The following is a 22766-nucleotide window of genomic DNA, read 5'->3' on the forward strand; positions in this document are numbered from 1 at the left end:
AAGATATTAACTTTTTCTTTACACAACTCTATTGTTTGCTTTATTATAACAAGCATGCAAAAAGTCTAAGTACGTTTTAAAAAGTGGTTATAATTTTGAAAGTATTTAGAAACATGATACTATTTTATGATGATAAAATATCATAATGCAAAATATGCATACTATGCTTATCACTATGTTCAGGTATCTGCAGGATAAGAATACTTCACCATGAAAATAGTTGTTCAAGTTCATTCATTCATTCATTCATTCATTCCACAAATGTTTGTTGAGCACCTGCTAAGGGCCAGGCACATGGCCCTGTTCCAGGGACTTAGGATACAGCAAGGAATCAAACAGCCAAATATGCCTCCCCTCATGGAACTGACATTCTAGCAGGGAGAGACAGACGGGAAACAGTAAGCATAATAAACATGTTGGGAGTTGGTAAGTGAGTGCTACTGAAAAAATGGAGCACAGTAAAGGGAAACTGGCAGTGCTATGGGTGAGCGGCAGGGTTTAAATAGGTTGGCCAGGGAAGGCCTCACTGAGAAAGGTGACATTTGAGAAAATATTTGCAAGAGTAATGAAAGTATCCAGAAGAAGAGCTTTATACGCAGAGAGAACAACTAGTGCAAAGGCCCTGAGGTGGGTTCAAGGAATAGCAATGAGGGTAGTGTGGCTGAGACAGAGTAAGCAAAGGGAGAGCGAGTTAGGGGTAAGCAGGCCAGTTGGTGTTGGGCTCTGTAGGCTGCTGTAAGGACTTTGGCTTTTTATTCCAAGTGAACTGGGGAGCCACTGTGGGGTTTTAAGCAGAGAAATGCCAGGATCCCTCTAGCTGCTGTGTGAAGACTAGGCTACTGGAGAAGGGGAGTAAGGACAGAGGGACCTGGTTGTCCAGGTGTGCGATGAAGGGGGCCGTGAGAATGCTGAGGTGTTGAACCCTAGACAGAGCTTGAAGATAGAGCCAACAGGATTTCCTGACAGACTGGGTAGAGGATGTAAGAGAGGAAGATGAGGATGGCTCTTGGCATTCCAGCCTGAGAAAATGAAGTGGAGTTACCATTAATTCAGATGAGAAAGACAGCTTTTTGCGAAAAGATCAGGAACTTATTTGTGGACCTGTATTGTTTGAGTGTAGCAGCAATATAAATTTTGTTTTAAGAATGTTTCTAATATTATGACATCTTTCCAAGTAAAAAAAAATCATTTCATGACTCCTGACCTAGCAACTATTACATTCCCAGTATTGAAAATATGCAAGTTGGTCACTGCTAGTAATCTGGAGAAATCACGTGGATAGAAGATATTCCATAAGACTGGAACCTAGGTTCCAGTTTTCAAAAAGGGGGCAAAGACAGATGCTGTAAATCTGTCCATAGTCCTGGTAAGATTCTAGAACATGTCATTAAATGGATGAACTCCTAAAATTAGTAGTAGCTCCTCTTGGATTCAGCCTTAAGTTAAGAGCAAGTCAGATCAACGTATGTACTAGAAAAACCCAGTCTTTTATCCTGTGTGTCTTCTTTACTACTCATACAGAGCACTTAAGTTCTGACACCAAATGTGTGGAGGTTTTCTCCCACCAAGCAGTTCTCTGTGACACCGGCTGCTTGTCCTACAATTAACTCAATTCTGACACAATCTGGAATAACATCAGATCCCACAGGTTAGGGGCTCAGTACCACCAGACTGACTCCGCATCAGATACCAATTGCAAGTAGTAGGCCCCCAAGTTACTCACAACTTCTGTTCTACCTGGAGGTTCCCGTGACCTCCTACCCCTTGGATTCGATTATTTGCTAGAGTAGCTCACAGAACTCAGGGAAACACTTATGTGTATTAGTTTATTAAAGGATACAGATGAATGCCAGATGAGATACAGTGGTCAAGGCCTGGGAGGGTCCCGAGCACAGGAGCGTCTGTCCTTCTGGAGTTGGGGGTGTGGCAGCCTCCCTGTTGTGGATGTGTTCACCGACCTGGAAGCTCTCTGAACCCCATACTATTGGGATTTTAATGGATGCTTCATCACCTAAGCATAATCTATCATTAGCTCCATTTTCAACCCTTCTCTCATCTCAAGAAAATGGCGGGGGTGGGGGAGTACCTGGGGAGGGGGGGTGCTAAAAAATTCCAACCTTCTAATCACAGCTTGGTCTTTCCAATGATCAGCCCCCATCCAGAAGCTATCCAGGAGCCCACCCAAAGTTGCCTCATTAGAAAAAATGACACTCTTATCACCCAGGAAATGCCAAGGGTTTCAGTGGCCCTGTGTCAGGAACTAGGGTCAAAGATCAAATATTGGAACAAAAGATCCTCCCAGTGCTCTTATCACTTATGAAAATTCCAAGGATTTTAGGAGCTCGGTATCAGAAACTAGACAAAGACCAAATACATATATTTCTTCTTATAAATCACAGTATCAAAGAAGATATGCCGGAAGACTGGAGCCTAAGTTCCAGTTTTCAATAAGAGGGGAAAAAAAACAAAGGCTGCAAATCCGTCCACAGTCCTGGCAAAATTCTAGAACACGTCATTAAATGGATGACACATGAACAAAAATTAGTAGTAGCTTCTCTTGGATTCAGTTTCAAGTCAAAAGCAAGTCAGACCAATACATTTAGAAAAAAGCAACCAGGGAAATTTTGGAACTTGGAAGTCCAACGTTTGAAGGTGCAGAAAGGTTTAAGAGGAGACTGGTCACAGGTGGCACACGATAGTGGCAACATAGGTTAGTGTCACAGGCTGGGAAGTTCGCGTCCAGCCTCTATCACTTTCTAGCCACGTAACCTCGGGCAGAGCTCTCTGCTGCTCGGGTAATGGTAACCATGGTCCCGACCTGTGGGTACTAAAAATTGAAAAGTGTTTCGCACGAGGCGTGTTCAACAGAGAGCTGTCCTGGGGACGCGCGGGTTGGGGGGGGGGGCTTACTTTATGAGTAGTCTCACTCTCTTCTTTCTCTTTTCAGACCCAAGGAAGGTCCTGCCTCCGTGAGAGATGCAGCGAGAAAAAGTAAGCAATGAACAAAACAGCTTTCCTTCAGTACGGCTACAGAGCTCTCAGCACAGGAACGGGTGAACACAAGCCTTGGTGCTTCCAGAATTGCTTCTAACCAGGACTCGCATCCAGAGAGGGGAGCACTCTGGGCTTTCTCCAGAACCCTGAACAAGCGGGCGGTTGCTAGGCGACCCTAAGACCGAGGTGGACTAGGTGAACAGGCCCCAGGCCGGCTCCGCCCCCACTTCCGGGCTCCTCGCTCCGCCCCCTTCCCGCCCAACTCCCTCCAGGCCAGGCCGTCCAAGCACCAACCCTCGCCACCCGACCGAAGCGTCGTGACGCATGCGCTCTTCTTCCCGCGCGGCTCGACTTGACACGAGCTCCCGCTTTCCGTCGCAAACTCTGTCCCCCCCTTCTTGCACGGCTGTTACTGTCGTCCCCAGCTCCGTTCTCACTCACACCCTGTCCTGCCCACGCCTCGTCCCCAGTCCTTTTAATAGTGACTGCAGAGCAACCTCAAGTCCTGCTCCCTTGGTGGCGGTGGTGATGGGCGGGGGGAGATAAGGCGGGTGACGGGTGGTGGCAGTTACCACGGACTCACTTCCGGAGGACGGACGGAAGTGGCTGCGGTAGATGGTGGGAGGGGGAAAGGAGTGCGAGGGGAGGGCCGGGCCGCCGGGGGTCGAGGGGGTGGGGCCTGGGCGGGCAACCGGGACCCGGCCTGGGCCCTGGAGTCCGACCTGGGGCGGGCCGCGGCTCCCTGCTGAGGTTGGGGGTGGGGGGGCGGGCCCCAGGTAACGACCCAGCGCAGATAGGGCTAGGGTCGTTTGGGCAGCGGAGGGGTAGGGGTCAGAACCTAGAAAGGGTCGCGTTGTCACCCCCTTTCCCCGTGAACACCGAACGCGGGGTTCTGAGAAGGGTGGGAGGAGTTAAATTCTTGGCTGGGTGGGGGGCGTTCTTGTGGGCGCCACGCCCCTACAGGAAGGGGGAGAGCGCGCGCGCGTTTGTGTGTGTGTGTGAGCGCGTGTGTGTGCGTGTGTGTGTGTGTGTGTGTGTGTGTGTGTGTTTAGGAATACACTTAGAAGGGAGGGGGCGGCCAGGGTGGGCCACCGGATTGAAAAATTGGAACATCACTGGGGCTATCGCTGGTAGGACTCAGGCTTCTAACGTTTCAGGAGAGTGCTCTCGGGAGTTGGCCCTGGGAAGGAGTTTGACGGAGATTGGGAATTACATCCATGGCACAGTTTTGGAAGCAGAGGGGGAGGTGCGGGTGAAGGGAAGGGAGCAAAGAATGCTTGTAGAAGGTGCCAGCATCTAGGTGTGGAATGGATTTAGTTCAGACTGGGAGAGCTGGCCGATTAAAACACTGCACACCCTAAGAAGCTTGGGAGATGTAGGGCGATTAGTGTGTGGCACTAACAAGGCGAGAACAGGAGGAGAAATGTTCTTTTCTGTATTTCTTAGAAGACAGTCTCCACACACTAGTGCTTTCGGTTACTTTTCCTATAGTGTGGTTAGGTGCTGTCTTTCCTTTATCTTGAGCCTTATATGTGTATACATATTGATGAGATGGCTGTTTTGGGGTGCAATATGTGAGTGAGGTAGGAACTTTGTATAACCTTGTGGAGTGTTTAAGGAAGGGTTTTTGATGATAGAGTCAAGGGGTCTAATTTAGGTAGGGAGTCTTAGAAATCCTTTTGGGTATATAATAGATTAGAGAGTGTCATGATGTTTAAATATTCTGCAGGTTAACACAGAAATCAGCCTCCTGGGCCATGTCGGTTCTAAGGCCTGTTTCCTGTCATGAGCTTCAGCAGAAGACGGACTCGCCAGCCCTCACAGTGGATGACTTCCCCTCCCTGAACAAGAGATGGGATAGTACCGGGGATCTGCCTATCACCAGACTCTGGGCTTAATAAACCAGCTGAATGAAGGGATGTAATAGACCTCTGGGAGGGACACTGAAGCCTGCAGTGGGGGGGGAGGGGCCTGGACATACCCCTTCCCCCCCAGACTCCTCCCCCTCAGAGTCCACTCAGCCATGGACTTTGGACCTGGACAAGAGGAGAGAAGCCGCACTTTGTTTGGTGTATCTGATTTGGGATTCTCAGTTTGGAAATGGAGTGCTGGATGGGGGTTTGATGATCTCCAGGGGAGCAGCTGAGAGAAGAGAAGAAAGGTAAGGTTCCCGTCTCATTTCCCACTTGGTGTCTTGCTGCTCCTGTGCAGAAAATGTTGAGTGGGGTAAGTCTGGGAACTTGACTTTTGAGGAATTGAGGAATTTTGACAATTGAGGAACTGCCGTGATGGGAACCCTTACCCTGATGGATACACAGAAAACTTCACCTCTCCTTCACTCTCGGGGTGCAGGCTTGTTCCCAGCTGCTCCTTACCCAGGTAGGAGTACCTTGTAAGGGGTTGTGAGCAATGGCAATTGTGAGGTTAGACCAAGGAGAACATGAAAATAATTTAGGCCTCTGAAGGGAGGTTGTGTTCGATTACTTGTAAGGGCTTTTTCAATGCTGAGGTAGTAGGATTCCAAGTCAGTTTGGGCTAAGCACAACTCTGGAATGGATTACCCAGGCTGAGGCAGGCTGCTGTGTTTTGGGCAGCTAACTGAATACAACTGCCTGGGGGGCAGGTAGCAGATGGTCTAGGTAACCTCCTAAGTTGCCTCTCCTCCTTCCCCTATAAGGGAGTGTAGGCCATGAAACCTCATGGTAAGAGCAGAGGAACAGAACACAGGTTTGGGAATCAGGATTTGCGTTCTAGCTCTGCCTTTCTTAGTGTACAGCCCTAGGTATGTTGGTTAAGCTCTGCCATGTTCTCTTCACTTGCAAAATGGGGATAACTAACTTTCCAAGTCCCTCACAGGTTGTTCACAAGGAACAAATGAAATGATAGATTTTGAGAAGTATCCAGGGCCATGTACATGTAAAACAGTAACATTGCTATTGCTTCATATGCCTGTATAGTTACACAGAGAAAAACTCTACATTAGGAGTTTTGTTCTTTTATTGAAATAGGGTTCTGGCAAAAGCCTTATTTGTCCTTAATTAAAAGCCTGCCCTGAATTTGTCTCATCCTGTTGCTGTTAAACAGTACCTGGGATCATGAAGTGGTGGCAAAGGTGCACGGGTTCAAGGAGAACTGAAATTGAGGGATTCTGCCAGATACCTTGTTGGCTCTCAGAGCTCTCCAGTCAGCGTGGCAAGTGTGCCTCTTTGGGGTAGCAGATTAAAGAGGGGTGGAGGAAGGTGGAAGTCTCAAGGACTGAGTGTCTGTTTAGGAGATGGAGTGCTGGGCCTTTCCTTCCTATGCCATATCGTGGTCTTCTCTCCTGCTCAGACTGCCATTTTTTAGCCATCTATAGGCTGTCCCTGGTTACCTTCTTACCTGCTGCTCACTCCTTCTTTGAACTCCAGTTTACCTATGCCAAGATGCCTGCTTTTCTCAGTGACGATAACAGTAGAAGGGAGAGATGTTGGGAATTTTGATAGACAGTGGGGTATGGTGGCCTGGGCAAGGGGTAGGAAGCTTGGCTCCTAGCATTTCTTTGCCTCTCACTAGCTGTGTAACACCTAGGCCTCACATACACTGGGGGCTGGCAACAATAACAGAGGTCGTTTGCAAGTTGAAAATCACATATTTATGACTTAATTTCTTTTTTCCCTTCCTTCCTTGCCATAGGAGTCCCTGAGTCCCCCAGTGGCCTGAGGTCTGGGCAGGCAGACCTGGGTGGAGTTCCTGGCCCTAGATGTTTCTTCTCTAGTCTGATACCTCAGGTGGCCCCTTTGAGGCCAGGCTTCTACTTTAGAAGGTCTGGATTTCAGGGTGGGCCTGTCACCTCCCCTAGCTTTGTCCAGCAAATTCCTGGTGCTAGTCTTTGCTTAGACACCGGGGTCACAGTGATCCCTCAGGGATGTGTGGTCCCAGGATGCCTATGCAGCCCTCATCGTGCCTGGGAGGATGGTGAGTGCTTAGAAGCACTTGAAGTACCACAGAGTCGTGCTGTATTTGTACAGTGCTTACATTATGTGAAGTGTCCAGGCTGTTGCATTGTGTAAGTTTTTCGTCACCACGTTGTTGTGGGGAGAACAGAGCAGGGATTATTCTCCCAGTTTGATACGTGAGGGGAAGCTACAGAAGCCCTGATTAGGAAGGGCTTGCCTAAGTGTGGAGTGGCAGATGCTGTGATTGCCTGCCCAGTGCTGTGCTGCTCCTACAGCATCTGACCTGAGAAGGGCCATTCGGATTGTGCTGCAAACCTCCAGGGAGGGGAACTCAAGTGCCCTGTCAGACAGCCTCTCTGCTAAGATGTTTCTTCCCTGGAGTGAGCCAGAATTCCTCTCTCCTGTTGTTTCCACCAAAAGCAGTAGCCCTGCCCTCAGCCTGACCCTTCCACAAGACAGTCCTCTCAAGACAGTCACAGCCTTCTCACAGGGGTACCAGGATGTCAGGGCACAGCACTCATTGGGTGTCCAGCTACTTATATCCACAATGATAGACTGAAACCACATATTGTGTGTGTGTTGTAACTGAATTTATTTATACCCTTCTTTTTTCCCGAAGGAACTGTAGGTGGCTAACCAAAAGTTCCATTTCACAGGCATTGCTCAGTGATTATTGTATTAATCTTTGCTCTTTTCTTTGATCTTAATGAGCTGAGTTTCTGGGTCTTTATGGGGAGTAGGGATATTGAGAGGAAGGGAGAGGGGAAAATAGATACATCATTGATTTAAAACTTTGCTTTTACCTCTACTGATGGTTTCAGAGCATGAATTCTTAAGTTCAGAGCATGAATTATTCCCAAATTATACAAAAATTGAGGGTATCTTGGGCATTGTTTATGGGAGGGTAGTTTCCTGGAACAATTTTCACTTCCTTCTTATCTCTCCTCTCCTCTTTTGGAAGTAGTGGGGGTTGGCTGGGACCAGATCTTCCTATTCCTTCCATTTTCACATAATCCATTCCCAGTTTCATCCCCAGAATTCAGGCACCTGGCTCCTTGTTTCTGCCCTCCTTCCCCTATAACCCTTCTGCATGAAACCTACATCAGGAGCCCAGGGCCTCTTTTCCCAGGTCAATTTGGCACTCATCACCCTGCTTCTTGCCTCTCAGACCAAATGTTTTCTCTTGCTTCCATCCAAGAATTCAGCTCATTCTTATTCTCTAACCAGGCCCTTTGTTTTGGGACAGTCATGGAATTTCTTCCTGTGAGCCTTGGAATTTAAACAGAGGACTATAATGATGGGGCGAGAGTTTTGGTACACAGTTACCTGTCCTGTTCCCCATTGAACAGCCTTAGATGGAGAAGGATTATTGGTAGAGGTGGGAATCCGACATCTCATGGGCTGGTTGGTTTCCCCACCTTTCAGCATCCCACTCTGGCCTTTGTCCTGGGACAGTGACTTTAGCTCCTGATATCTTGGCTCTACAGTGTTTCCCAACTTTTTACATTTTAAGAAACTGTGGTTTTTCCCTCTTGCCTTGACATGGAGTATTAGTATGTAGGCCTTCCATGTCTCCTACATGAGGAAGAGCTTAGAGAAGGAGCAGAGGTACAGAAACATTGGCTGCTGGCTGGCTCCCATCTCCTGCCACAGTCCACACAATCAGCTAAACTGGAGACCTTGCACACACACACACACACACACACACACACACACACACACACACACACACCCCAGTGCAGCCTCACTGAGGTGTCAGCTCTTCTTTCACTCTTCTTCTTCAGGGCTGGGCTCCAACTGCAGGATTTCCCTGCTGCCCTACTGTGTGCCTGTCATGCTGGACACACAGCTATCACAAAGAGCACTTGCACTCAAGGCTGCATGAGGAGAGGGAATGAGTGCCATCTTTGGAAGCAGGAATGCCTGGGTCTAAAACTTGGCCATGACCCTCATTAGGTCTTGTGACCTTCAGCAAGTTGGCACTTAGCTTGAGTCTCAAACTCTTCATCTGTAGAATGGGATGACAATGTGTACTCTGCAGAGCTGCTAGGAGGGTTAAAGGAGAGGCTGGGTGTGGGGCAGGATGCAGGTCTGGCATGTGATGGCCTCTGTGCAATTTTGTTTTAGCTCCTCACCCCCATGCAGGGACCTTTAGGGCATGTCCTGCCTTCGTTTCTCTAAAACCCCACATAATTCCTAGTTTCACCGAGAAACAAGTTAGTGAGTGAAGTCAGTAACCATATACCACAAAGTTCTGGCCTGCTCTGTGCTCTGGAACACAGGGGAGGGAAGTGGATGGGGGCACGTGCTGGTGCCAGAAGAGTGTGTCCTGATCACATGGTAGGGCTGGCCCTGGACTCAGTCCTTCTCAGGAAAGTCATCTGCATGAGTAGCCAGTAGTTCTCAGCTCCCCACCCTCACTTGTTAGGGTCAGATACGGACATCTAGGCTTTTCCAGGGTCCTCCTTCACCCCCTTTCACAGGGCTATCACAAAGCCTGATTGAGGCCTTTCCTCTTTAGGTCTGGTGGGTCTACCCTAGGGAAAGGTCTGTCTCTCTTTGCTCTTTTGCTCCAAACTAACAGCACTCATTACCCACCCCGAAAGGAAAAAACAAACAAAACAAAAAACAGGAAGCCCAAAAAAAAAAAGCCAGCTTGCTCTTTCTCGATTTTGGCTGCAGGTGTTTCCTCCTTGGCTTCCTTTTTGGCATCCTGGTTCTTGTTCTTACTTCCCTGCACCCTCTAGCCTCTCAAATGCCCTGGACTCCTCCCTCCTGGAAGCCAGGGGCTGGGAGGAGCAGGCCCCCAGATCCTTGGCTTCGGGTTTGGTAAACGCACTACTGAGGCAGGCTGCTTGGCCTACCTCTGGCAGGGCTCTTCCCCTCAGCCCCACGAGGCTCTGGGCTCTGGGGCTGGGGAGACCCGAGGAGAAGTCTGACTGGAATGGGTTGAGTGTGGTTGGGTTTATGCGTATCGACCCGTGGAGTTGCGACTGAGAGCGGCAAAGGGCCCAAAGGTAACAGCTGTCTCCACAGCATCTCCAAAAGTTGGGGACCCCGGAAAACTTGGGGTGCGCAGACCGCGAGTCCTTCTGAGAGGTCGGGCGTTGGAGGCGAGCCGGGGAGAAGGGGTCTCGGGCGAGTAGGGGCAGCCGGCCCCGCCCCTCGGCCTGCCCCGCCCCGCCCTCCCCGGGGAAGGGCCACGTTGCCCGCCCGGCGGTCCGGCCCTCGAGCGCCGCAGGAAGAGCCTGCCTGGCGGAAGGCGCCGGCGGCCTTCGCGCTAGCGCCTGGAACGCGCCGGGGCGCCGGGCTCGCTCCCCAAGCCCCGGGGCGGGCCAAGTTCAGGGCCGGGAAGTTGGGAGGACCTGGTGAGTGGGGGCCGGGGGACGCCAGCGTCCGTCAGTTCTGGGGCTTGTCCCCGGAAAGGGACCGAGGTCTGACTGAAGGAGGCCCCGCAGGAGCGGAGAGGGCGCTCCGGGGCTGGGGTCCCGGCTTGGGAAGCTGTCCCTTTCCGAGCCCTCCGTGTCCCCCGACAGCCCCGGTGCCCGAGAGAGGGACTTGGCCCGGGTCGCCCCGGGTCCCGGCCACGGGCCCCTTTGGAGCCGGGAAGTGGAGCTCTGCGTTCCGCTTTCGGAATCCCGGGCCTCCAGCTGGTGAGAGAGGGCGGGCTCCGCGGGGAGGGGGCTGGTTGTGAAACTCAGCCTCTGGGCCGACGTGGGTGTGGGGCCTGGAGGCGCTGGGGTCGCTGGAGAGGGTTTGGGGAGCGGAATGCCAGGTGGCCTTTCCCCAGACCCCACCCGCGCGTCCATTCCAAAAGTTACTAGGGGTTCTTTCTCCTCTGCCGGGAGGAAGAATTGACTCGATGTGGAAATAAGTGAATTGTCAAGAAAACTTTCTCCTACCTGTTAGCTCATGTGTGTGGAGTAGGGGGCCCCTGAGCCGTGCAGGGCCCCATCTTATAAACCCTGGAGCGCAGGGGCTGTGGCCGGCTGGTCTGTGTCTCCACGGGACATTGGACCCTGGAGTGAGGCTCCGCCTTGGTTAACCTTTGCCCCTGTGATGCGTTTAATTAGTCCTCCCTTTACGAACATCGCTGGCTGAGATTGTCCAGCTTTATTTTCTGTCGTTTGTAATACTTCTCAGACCATGTAGACTTTTCTTTTAGATGCTTACATCCCCCCTGCGTCTGCCTGGAACTGTGAATCACCCCTGCCTGACCCCATTACCCGAGACCATTGAGGTCTCTCGGATCTCCCCTGTCCTTTTCTCAGATTAGAAGGCAATGTAGTATGTGTAACCTCAGTGGCTTATGTGACAGGTTAAACTCATTTCCTGTTTGCGACACTGGGGAAATTGTCACTGTCCTTTTCATCATCAGAGCCCAGGGGCCTTGGAGATGATCCAAATCAACCCTCTCCCTGTTCAAATGAGGGAACTAAGGCACAAGTGACTTGCCCAAGGTTACTTGGTTTCCCAGGGCTTCATGCTTTTTGCTGCACTAGCATCATATATCCCTTTAGCCTGCATCCCTTCCCTCTAGGTCTTATTCTCTAAGTCCTTGAATTATTTAGTGTATCTTCTCTGACTCCCTTTCAGTTCTAACATCCTTTTGAAATTATGCAGCCTGGTACAAGGTACAGGAGCCTAGCAGAGGTCTAATGAACAGGAAAGTGATTCAGTTAAGTCTCCATTATCTGTGGCATGTTCTATACTTTCTGGTTTTTTTCAGGCAATGCTTTTTAACGTACTAAGCAACACAGAGATAGAAAGGAAGGTCTGTCAACATTCCTTCAACTTCCATACTTTCTAAAAGCTAAATAAGACTTCTCCATTATTGCTCACAGTGAGAAGTTGACTATCTGGTGTTCTCTTGCTGTTTAAGAAACATTTTCTTGTTAGAGAGAGAGAACTGGCTAGAGAATACCATAGGAATCAGAGTTTTAAAAAGGGATCTCACAGCTCATAGGCAGTTCTTCAAAAGAAGAAACTGAGCTAAATGTCCATCAACAGAGGAATGGATAAAGAAGATGTGGTACATATGTACAATGGAATGTTACACAGCCATAAAAAGGAACGAAATTGGGTCGTTTGTAGAGACGTGGATGGACCTAGAGAGTGTCATACAGAGTGAAGTAAGTCAGAAAGAGAAAAGCAAATGTTGTATATTAACGCATATATGTGGAATCTAGAAAAATGGTATAGATGATCTTATTTGCCAAGCAGAAATAGAGGCACAGACATGGATAACAAACATATGGACACCAAGGGGGAAAGGGGTGGGGTGGGAGGAATTGGGAGATTGGGATTGACACATATACATTATTGATACTATGCGTAAAATAGACAACTGATGGGAACATACTGTATAGCACGGGGAACTCTACTTAATGCCCTGTGGTGTTCTAAATGGGAGGGATATCCAGAAGGGAGGGGCTATATGTATATGTATGGCTGATTCATTTTGCTGTGCAGTAGAAGCTAACACAACATTGTAAAGCAGCTATACTCCATAAAAGTTAATTTAAAAAGAAAAAAAAGAAGAAGCTGAGACCCACGGGAGTTGGTGGCACCTGCCCAGAACCTGCTGGGTTTTGGTTGAGGGTCTTATTCACTAAAAAGGCTCACGCCTCATCTCCCACCACAGTGCAGATGTCTTTGTACTTGGTGGTGTGGACCAGCTATGTGACTTCCCTGAAGGAGTTGTGAAAACTCTGGCAAAAAAAAAAAACCTAGTGTGAGTTTGTGCCTTGCAGGCAAATGTCATTAATAACAGAACATCAGGTACTCAGGTCAAGGTTGAGGACTGTTGTTCTATTTTAGAAAAGGAAGATGTGGCAGATTGTCTTTTCCCAACATGGCCACAACTTTAAATATCCCACTCTACATTGTTACAATAGGACGTTGCCCTCCTCCCACCCGGTGGTGGGGGGTCTGTGTTCCTTTTCGCTTGAATGTAGGCAGCGACTCGTGATACCCCTGGCCTGTGAGTAAGTCAGGAGTGATCCAAGGTTTTGGATTGCCGTGGTTTTGCTTCTGGCCTTTCATGTAGTTGCAGTCATATGTGGCTGGGGTTGGAATCATCTGGAAGGCTTCCTCCCATGTCTAGTGGCTGATGCTGACTGTTAGCGGACCTTAGCTGTGGTTGTCAGCTGTAATACCTAGAGGTATCCTGTCCACATGGCCTGGGCTTCCTCTTACTTTGGTGGCTGGGTTCCAAGAGCAGGCATCTCAGGAGCACCAAGTGGAAACTGTATTGCCTTTCATGAGCTAGTCTCATAAGTCGCATAGTCCTCACTTCCTCTGTAGTCACAGATCAAAGAGAGGGAACATAGACCGCATCTCCCCCAGCTCTAGAGGGAGGAGTGTCATTGTCACTTTGTAAGAAGAGCATGTGGGATGGGATACTTGGTAGTCATCTTCGGAAAATGTAATCTTTCACTGTTAGGCTGCTAGTTTGGTCTTCTTTCTCCCCGATTTAGTGAATAATGCAAGCAGCCCTCCACCTAGCTACTTGAACTTCGTACATGTGCCAAACACTGTCATAGGTATACAGATCATAGAGCCTCTTTTCTAAGGAGTAAGGTGAGAGCCAGGTAAGTACGGCCACAGGTTCTGTTACAGTGTGGAGAGGAAGGACAGGAGGTGTGGAGAGAGTACGGTGGGAGTATAGCTGTGGAAAGCGTGGCTCTGCCTGGATGTTAAGGAACTGGGTTCTTAAGGATGTATAATGCTTGTCAGTGGGGCTTCGGATAATATTGCAGGATGCGGGACCAGCCAGAGGAAAGAAAGCAGTGTACAAAGGGTACTTATTGAGGGAAAAAAGTAGCCTGTTGAGGCCAGAGTACGGGGTTCGTGGGGTTAGTGGTCGGAGGTGAGGTTGAAAAGGAATGTTTGAGTCAGTTTGTCGTGAAGGCCCTGTGTGTCATAATAGTGATTTTGAGTTTTAGTCTGTGGGCAGTGGCAGTATGGTTTTTAAGGCAGGTTAGTGTTGGGACCAGTTGTGTACTTTTAAGAAGGATGCTCTGCCACTATTGGGAAGATTGCTTAGAGGGAAGCAAAGTGCGTGATAGGTGAACCAGCTGAGAAGCCACATCAAGAGTTCAGTATTTAATAATAAGGGAAGAGAGTTCAGGTTTAAGCGTTTGAGATCTTGAAATGGGATGATGTCAGTGAATGAGTAACTTTCTCTTCCATTTTCATAATTCTGAAATTCTTGGGGCTGGATATGTTTCAGAATTTAGAATTTTTTGGATTTAAAAAAGATGATCTGGTGCATTTATGATGTAGTGAAGGTCTGGAACAGCATACCATAATCCAACATGCTTATTTCTGTAGCAAAACATATGAACGGGATAAATAAAGACTATACGTAGCCTCACATTAGATCAGATTTCTCCAAATGAGGTTAAGCCAAACAAGTGTGGAAAACTTCTGTTTTTCAGCACTTTTTGGACTTGGGAATTGCAGTTAAGTGATCGTGGGTGTGTGGCATCCACATGGAAGCCACTTTTTTGTTGCAGGCAAATCTGAATGTCGAGGATCCTAGCATAGCAGCTTGGCAGCACTGGGGGAGCTGGTCCGCCTCCTCAGGTAGCTGGTAGTAGAGGGGATTTGACAGATGTTGAGCACGGGGTTGTGCTGGTGCTGTTGGTTGTGAAGGGGAGGTGGACCTCACAGGGTCCGAAAGCATCAGGGAAGGTGTCCTGGCGAGGTGTGAGTCAGAACTCACTAGGTGAAGAAGAGAGAGAAGAGCCGACCAGGCATACCGGCACATGCAGAGGCCCTGAGGCGGGCTCGAGTGTTTGGGTCCTGGAAGGAATCTCGTAGAGTGGAGTAAAGAGAGCCAGCGAGAGAGGGGACTGGCTAGCAGAGTGACTGGCTAGCATTTATGCTGTCATGTGCTGAGCACTGTTCTAAACACCTGATGTGAATTATCTCACCCAATCCTCACGGCAACCCAATGAGGTATTCTGTTACGGTTTCCATCTTAGAGGTGAGAGAATTGAGTCTCAGCGATGTGAAAAAAACTCGGAGTGATGCCAAGCGTTGCCCTGGGCTGTTTCACTTGCCCTTGTGTCTGCCGTACCCTCCTGATGGTAGGACTCAGAGCAGTGCTTCCTGGATGAGTGCATGGGCTCTGCTGGCCAAAAGCTGGCCTTCTGGACTTGCTCATTCCGCAGGCACAGCCAGCTGCTGGAGAGTGCCTGCGCTTGTGTGTTCACACACCACTAACTTCTAGACAGAGTGGAGGATCCTGCCCTGGAGAATATGTGGAGAAGCAGTAGAAAATGGCACTGGGACTCTGGGTGAGTCCGTGTGGAGAAGGGGTGGGGCCTGGGAATAGGTGCATCACGTACTCTTACGGCAAGAGAAGCAAGTCCTGTTTGAGAATTTAGAGAAAAGGGTTGTGGGGTGGAGGCCTGGCTGGACTGGGGCAGCTGTTTCCTGTGAGCTATCTAACATTTCTCGAGGTTTATAGACTTGCTAGGAATACAGTCTGCAGAGGGGCTGAGAAGATTGCTTTGATCTGCCTGGCTTAGAAGGTGTTGGGAGGTCTTCCAGGCCTCAGGGTAGTGGGTGTGGGCCACCTAATTCTAATGTCTGGAGCAGGGTGCAGGGTAGAGAGGATGTGGTCCCGTGGGGTTTTGCTACCACTCTGAGAGCCTGCTGGTTTCAGGTGGCTCATTGATAAGTCAGAGACAAGCCTCCTCCTCCAGCCCTGAAGCCAACGCTTCGGCTGATGGAGCTCAGTTTCTCTTTTCTTTCCCCCATCTCTTTATCTAAAGACTATTCCTGCCCAGTCAGTTGGGAGGCAGGATGTTGGGGGTCAGGGAATCCAACATTGACCACATCCTGAGGGGGAGTGAGGAAGAAACTGGAAATCTGTGTGTGTTTCTCTTCTAGGAAACCCTAATTGGTATATGAGCACTAATAAAATGGAAATTTAATGACACAGTAAAACTGAAATGGACTTGAGGTTTCTGAGAAGACTGCTGCTATGGAGTTGTGAGGGTGGCTGGTTTCTAGGAGGAAGACAGGGGGTGGTAGTGCTTGCAGGGGCTGGAGGGGCCCCTGAGGAGGGAGGCAGAATCCATTCCCTTTAGAGACTCTTAAAGATCAGCCCTTTGATCCTTGGATACTGGATCTGCCTGCTTGAGAGTCCAGGAGCACAGAGATGAGATCTGGGACCCAAGGTTTTAGCTAGGGTTAGAGAACTGGTCTGTGAGGCAGAGAGGAACTGACAGAGCAGTCAGCACAGGAGAGTGCAGACCTGAAGCTTTGGGGTATGAGGTGTTGAGACCAGAGGCAGGAATGCCAGGGAGAGAGTGGCATGGTCAGGAATGGCAGCTGTCCTGGAATGGGAGGGTACGGTAGGTCCTTTCAGTAATGAGGTCTGGTGGAGTGAGGGGGTTGGCAGGACCATGCCTTTTTCTTGTTGGACGCGTGTCCCAGTCCCTTCCCAGAGCCTGGCAGAGAGCAGGTGTGTGATGCATGTCATGGCGTGATTGAGGAGTTCAGGAAAAATGGATTGTGTCCCAGTTCTTCTTACTGATGTGCCCAGCTGGGGCCATATTGGATGAAGCTAGTCAGAGCTGTGGGCTATGTCCCTATATTTGATTTTAAGAAATTGTATTTGAAAATAACTTCAAACTATAAAAAAGTCGCAGGAATAAAAATGGTATAAGAATACTCATATTCCCATTACTCAGATCCACCTATTAACATTTTGCTCCATTTGCTGTTCATATACATACATGGTATTTTTGTTCTGAACCATTTGAGAAGTTGCACCTACCATGGCCTTCTACCCCTAATTACTTCAGCGTGTATTACCTAAGAATTGGGATATTCTTTTATATAACCACATTATGGTTATCAGTCAACACTGATACTTTGATCTACTGTCTATATTCTAATTTTGTCATTTGACCCAGTAATATCTTTTTTTAAAAGTTTTATTGAGGTATAAATGACATACAGTAAACTTTACATAGTTAAAATGTACATTTTCATAAGTTTGTACATATGTATATACCCATGAAACTATGATCCCACAAAGTTTCCTAGTGTCCCTTTGTAATACCTCCCCTGATGTTCTCACTGCCCCATCCCCAGGCAGCCACTGATCTGCATGTACTCTTTCACATCTTGAATAATTATTTTGAGATTTGTACATGTGTCGTGTGTCTCAGTAATACGTTTCTTTTTAATTGCTGAATATTATTCCGTTCCACGGGTAAACCACAATTTGTTTATCCATGTTCCCATGTTGATGGGCATTTGAGTTGTTTCCACTTTTTGGCAATTATGAATAAAGCTGCTATAAACACTCCATATAGGTTTTTGTATGGACATATGTTTTCATTTCTCTTGGGTCTGTATGTAGGAGTGGACTTGCTGGGTCATATGGTAACTCTCTGTTTAGCATTTTGGCTAGCTGCCAAACTGCTATAAAAGGACATTAGTTCCATATCTCACACCATATACACAAATTAACTCAAAATGAATCGTAAACCTAAATGTAAAACCTAAAACTATAAAACCTAAAAAAGAAAACACAGGGAAAAATCTTTGTGACTTTGGCAAAGATTTCTTAGATACAACGCCAAAAGCATGATTCATAAAAGAAAAAAACCCTGATAATTGGACATCATCAAAATCAAGAACTTCTGTTCTTCAGCTGACTCTGTTACGAGAATAGGACAAGTGTTTGAATTTTTGCCAGTCTGATGGGTGGAGAAATGTTATCTTAGTATAGTTTTAATTAGAATTTTTCTTATCATGAGTGAAATTAAATACCTTTTCATATGTCTAAGGACCATTTTAATATTTTTGTGTGTGAGTTGCCCTAGTCTTCTAGACAAGAGTTTTGGCCTTTTTTCCCCTCAGTTTTTAAAAAGTTCTTTGTCTGTTAGGGTATTGGTGTATTATTTGTGATGTATGTTGCAAATATTCTCTCCCAGTTTGTTATTTGTCTTTTGACTTGGCTTATGGTGTTTTTAGCCATGCAAAAAGTGTTTTATTTATTACTGTATCTGTATTTTAAGTCATACTTAGAAAGCCTTTCCCTATACTAAGGTTATAGAGGAATTGACATGTATTTTCTTTCAGCACTTGTATGGTTTTATTTTTCTACTTAGATGTCTGGTTCACTTGGAATTTATTCTTGTGTATGGATCTTATTTTTTTTCCCCAAGTAGCTATATAATTGTTGTAGTACTATTAATAAGACCATTTTTTGCGCCAGTAATTCTAAGTATCCCCTTTATCATACATTAGATTTCTGCGTGTAGTTGGGTGTATTTCTGGAGTTTAAATTCTATTCCTTTGGATGATCTGTTTGTTTACATGCCAACACCACATACTTTTAATTATAGAGGCTTTGTAATGTTTAGTATATTAATATCTGGTAGGGCTAGTCCCTCTTCACTGCTCATTCGTTTTCCTCATTTTCCTAGATGTTCTGTTATGAACTTTTGTCTAGCTCTATAAAAAAGTATTTTTATTGAGATTTTTGATGATGCTGAGATGTCCCAACCAAGAACAAGGGATATTTAAGTCTTATTTTGTGTCTTTTCGGGAATTATAGGAATTATAGGTTCATGTAGGTTTTTGAATATTTCTTGTTAATTCCTAAATAGTTTATCATTTTCATGGCTGTTATAAATAGGGTTTTCTCATTTGTTGTTTTTTTAATGAGTTATTATTTGTGGATATGAAGGCTATTGATTTTTGCATGTTAATTTTTATATCCCACTACCTTGCTCAATTCTTTGATTGTTTAGGTTGGATTTGTCATTGATTCTCTTAGAGTTTTCCAGGCATATTCTCATAGCATCAGTACATTGAGATACTTTTGCTTCTTTTCCACTTCTTCTGCCTATAATTGTGTTCTGCAGTCCAGTTGCGTTGGCTGATCCCTCCAACAGAACGTTAAACAGTCGTGTAGATCTGGGGTGGCTTGGCTTTGCTCCTGACCTTCGTGAGAATGCCTCTGGTGCTTCCTTATTAGGTAAGGTGCTGGCTTTAGCCCTGAGGTGTGATATTAGAGTTTTAAAATCAGTAATCTTTGGGCAGTTTGATTTGAGGCATGGGAGGCAGATGGTCTAACCCCCACCTCTCCTAAACTCTGGATAGAAGATGATAAACAAAATCTGTCAGGTAGGGAAGGGAGAAGTGGGATTCCTTTGCTTCCTGTCTTCCACCAACATCACTCTCTACACCACCACCACCACCCCCTCAAAAAAAAAAAACCACGTTGCTTTTCAGAGGACTCATGAACTCATTTTGGAGTGCGGGAACATGCTCTCCTAATCCTGTTCTTCCACACAGATGGACCCTCCAAATTAGGGAACAAGCAGCTATCTTTTAATATTTATTTATTTATTTATTTATTTTTGGCTGTGTTGGGTCTTCGTTTCTGTGCGAGGGCTTTCTCTAGTTGCGGCGAGCGGGGGCCACTCTTCATCGCGGTGCGCGGGCCTCTCACTATCGCGGCCTCTCTTGTTGCGGAGCACAGGCTCCAGACGCGCAGGCTCAGTAATTGTGGCTCACGGGCCCAGTTGCTCTGCGGCATGTGGGATCTTCCCAGACCAGGGCTCGAACCCGTGTCCCCTGCATTGGCAGGCAGATTCTCAACCACTGTGCCACCAGGGAAGGGAAGCCCCCAGGCAGCTATCTTTTAAGAGAGTTTTGGAGTTAACCTCCTGGCCTTCCTTGTCCTGCACTTTCTCATCTGTTTCTGCCCCCCATTCTTCCACTCCAGGGCAGCCCCATGCCTTGTGATGATGGTTGTTTTTCTCCTCTCCTCAGGTGCGTGGCTGCTTCCTAAGCCTGGAGCCCAGAGGAAACATCCCTAGGACTGTGGGAGCGTGAGCCGGGCAAGCCAAGGGCAGCCTCGAGCCCCAGCCTTGCCCGCCTCCCCCGCGGGGGCCAGGATGCTGAAGAAGCAGTCTGCAGGGCTTGTGCTGTGGGGCGCCATCCTCTTTGTGGCCTGGAACGCCCTGTTGCTTCTCTTCTTTTGGACGCGCCCTGCGCCTGGCAGGCTGCCCTCAGACAGTGCTCTCGATGACGACCCCGCCAGCCTCACCCGTGAGGTGATCCGCCTGGCCCAGGACGCCGAGGTCGAGTTGGAGAGGCAGCGGGGGCTGTTGCAGCAGATCAGGGAGCATCATGCTAGGTGGAGCCAGCGGTGGAGGGCGCCCACCGCGGCCCCGCCTGTCCTGCCGCGAGTGCCTGTGACCTCTCCGCCGGCTGTGATCCCCATCCTGGTCATCGCCTGTGACCGCAGCACTGTCCGGCGCTGCCTGGACAAGCTGCTGCATTATCGGCCTTCGGCTGAGCGCTTCCCCGTCATCGTCAGCCAGGACTGCGGGCATGAGGAGACAGCCCAGGTCATCGCCTCCTACGGCAGCGCCATCACGCACATCCGGCAGCCTGACCTGAGCAACATCGCAGTGCCACCCGACCACCGGAAGTTCCAGGGCTACTACAAGATTGCTCGGCACTACCGCTGGGCGCTGGGCCAGGTCTTTCACAAGTTCAAGTTCCCAGCGGCGGTGGTGGTGGAGGATGATCTGGAGGTGGCTCCAGACTTCTTCGAGTACTTCCAGGCCACGTACCCGCTGCTGAGGGCCGACCCCTCCCTCTGGTGTGTGTCCGCCTGGAACGACAACGGCAAGGAGCAGATGGTGGACTCAAGCAAGCCTGAGCTGCTCTACCGCACAGACTTTTTCCCTGGCCTGGGCTGGCTGCTGTTGGCCGAGCTCTGGGCTGAGCTGGAGCCCAGGTGGCCCAAGGCCTTCTGGGACGACTGGATGCGCCGGCCGGAGCAGCGGCAGGGCCGGGCCTGTGTGCGGCCTGAAATCTCCAGAACGATGACCTTTGGCCGCAAAGGTGTGAGCCATGGGCAGTTCTTTGACCAGCACCTCAAGTTTATCAAGCTGAACCAGCACTTCGTGCCCTTCACCCAGCTGGACCTGTCCTACCTGCGACAGGAGGCCTATGACAGGGATTTCCTTGCGCGTGTCTACGGTGCTCCCCTGCTGCAGGTGGAGAAAGTGAGGACCAGTGAGCGGAGTGAGCTGGGGGAGGTGCGGGTGCAGTACACGAGCAGGGACAGCTTCAAGGCCTTCGCCAAGGCCCTGGGAGTCATGGATGACCTCAAGTCCGGTGTCCCCAGGGCCGGCTACCAGGGCATCGTCAGCTTCCTGTTCCGGGGCCGCCGTGTCCACCTGGCCCCACCCCAGACCTGGGCTGGCTACGACCCTAGCTGGAATTAGCAGCACCTGCCTGCCCCTCCTGGGGCCCCTCCTGGCCATATCATGGCCTAAGATGGGACCGCAGTCCCTGGGCTGCATCATCCCCTCTGTGTTTCTCTCTTGGGTCCATTTATCTTCTGGTTTTTTTTTTTTTTCTTTCTTTGAGTGGCATTCAAGTGCACAGATGATAAGGTGAGGCTTATTCTCCTGTTCTCAAGGGGGTCAAATCAGGGGAATCTTTCTGGGGTATGTTGGGGGAGTTACTAAGCAGGAAACCACTGTGTGGTAGGGAGAGACTTGGGCTTGTTGGGGCCACAAAATCCACGTTCCAGGTTTTCTCCTAGGACATCTGTGGAGAGGTTGGCAACTTTAGTTCTCTTGATGAGGCCTCTTTTCCCTGTCCTGGCTATTCTAGCCAGAGTATGAGCCCTCCTCCTGTACCTGTCCCCTACCATCTCCACCTTCCCGCAATTGGAGCAAGGTGGGAGGCTGGATTATGTGAGAAGGAGATGTACTTGTGGCCAAAATGAGACTAACCAAAGGGGTTTCATCATCATCAGGGTCTGGGCAGAGCTGTTAGGTTGTCAGGGTTTACTCCCTCCTGCCTGTATTTCTCTTCTTCCCCCTCTCCTTTATCCCTGACCTCCTCTCAGCTCTTCTTTCCCTGCAGCCTAGCAGTTCGTGACTCCAAGATGAAACGGTGAAGGGGACAAGCAGAACCTCTCCTCAGCTCACCTGCTGGGGTGGGGGGAAAAGCCTTGGGTGCTGGGGCGCGCCTCCCTCATCCTTCCTCCAAGAAACAGACTGCCCCCTATCCCGTCCTTTCTAAAAACCAATCCTTTCCCTGTCGCTCTGGGACGGTTCATGCTAGCCCGGCCCGTGGCTTCTGGAGGCCCTCTCGGTGTGAGGTAGAGCAGCCAAGACCATTCAGCCCAGCCTCCTTCCCTTCTCCCCCAAGCATTCCCTTCCCGTGTGCACAGATTAGGACGCAGATGGCGGGTTGGAGAGCAACGTGTGTGTTTTTCTTTCTTGCCTGACCTCAGTTCATGGAAGAAAGTTGAAGCTACAGAATTATTTTCAAAAATAAAGCCTGAATTGTCTGAAAAACTGTGTGTGTTTGTGTGTCCTGGTAAAGGAGTTGGGGGTGGAAAAGGGAGGAGAAAGGTGGAGGAAGCAAGGAAAAGAATGAGGACTAAAGGAAGGGTCTGCACAGGCGAGAGGAAGTAGGTCAGTTGGAGGAAGGAAAGCAGATGACGGGAAGATAAGAGCAGGGAGTAGGAGAAAAGGCAAAGGAGAGCTAAGGAGGGGCCTAGGTGGGAAAGAAAGGCCAGGCTTGGAGGTGGAGAGGGCCCAAGGCTTCACTCCCCTAGTGCTAATCTTCCCTAGAGCTGGGCTGTGGGGCCCTCAAGGCCTGGTCCGAGAGAGAATGCAGGCAGTCCCTCCTGAAATGGGCACCTTGTGTGGGATGCCCTCTGCTGGCCCAGGCAGCATTCCCTAGGCACCTTCCAGCACCTTCCAGGACGCAGAGCTGACAGCTGGATCAACGCTGGCTGTGGCACTAAGAGTGTGAGAATGC

The 22766-nt window shown here is 49.1% G+C and overlaps 1 protein-coding gene across 8 annotated transcripts; it reads left to right on the forward strand.

The window, feature by feature from the left end:
• Nucleotides 1-2947: 2947 nt before the first annotated feature.
• On the forward strand, nucleotides 2948-22297 carry MGAT1 (alpha-1,3-mannosyl-glycoprotein 2-beta-N-acetylglucosaminyltransferase). Of its 8 annotated transcripts, none has more exons than XM_036847037.1 (3): nucleotides 2948-2991; nucleotides 4724-5155; nucleotides 19743-22297. In XM_036847037.1, the coding sequence occupies exon 3, from the start codon at nucleotides 19868-19870 to the stop codon at nucleotides 21209-21211; it is 1344 nt and encodes a 447-aa protein (XP_036702932.1). In that variant the 5' UTR covers nucleotides 2948-2991; nucleotides 4724-5155; nucleotides 19743-19867; the 3' UTR covers nucleotides 21212-22297. The 8 variants fall into 8 exon arrangements, with proteins under 8 accessions (XP_036702932.1, XP_036702936.1, XP_036702933.1 ...); XM_036847041.1 differs by lacking the exon at nucleotides 2948-2991 and adding an exon at nucleotides 3259-3605; XM_036847038.1 differs by lacking the exon at nucleotides 2948-2991 and adding an exon at nucleotides 3693-3744.
• Nucleotides 22298-22766: the final 469 nt, after the last annotated feature.

The sequence above is a fragment of the Balaenoptera musculus genome, chromosome 3 (genome assembly GCF_009873245.2).
Source record: "Balaenoptera musculus isolate JJ_BM4_2016_0621 chromosome 3, mBalMus1.pri.v3, whole genome shotgun sequence".
In the NCBI taxonomy this organism is placed as follows: domain Eukaryota; kingdom Metazoa; phylum Chordata; class Mammalia; order Artiodactyla; family Balaenopteridae; genus Balaenoptera; species Balaenoptera musculus.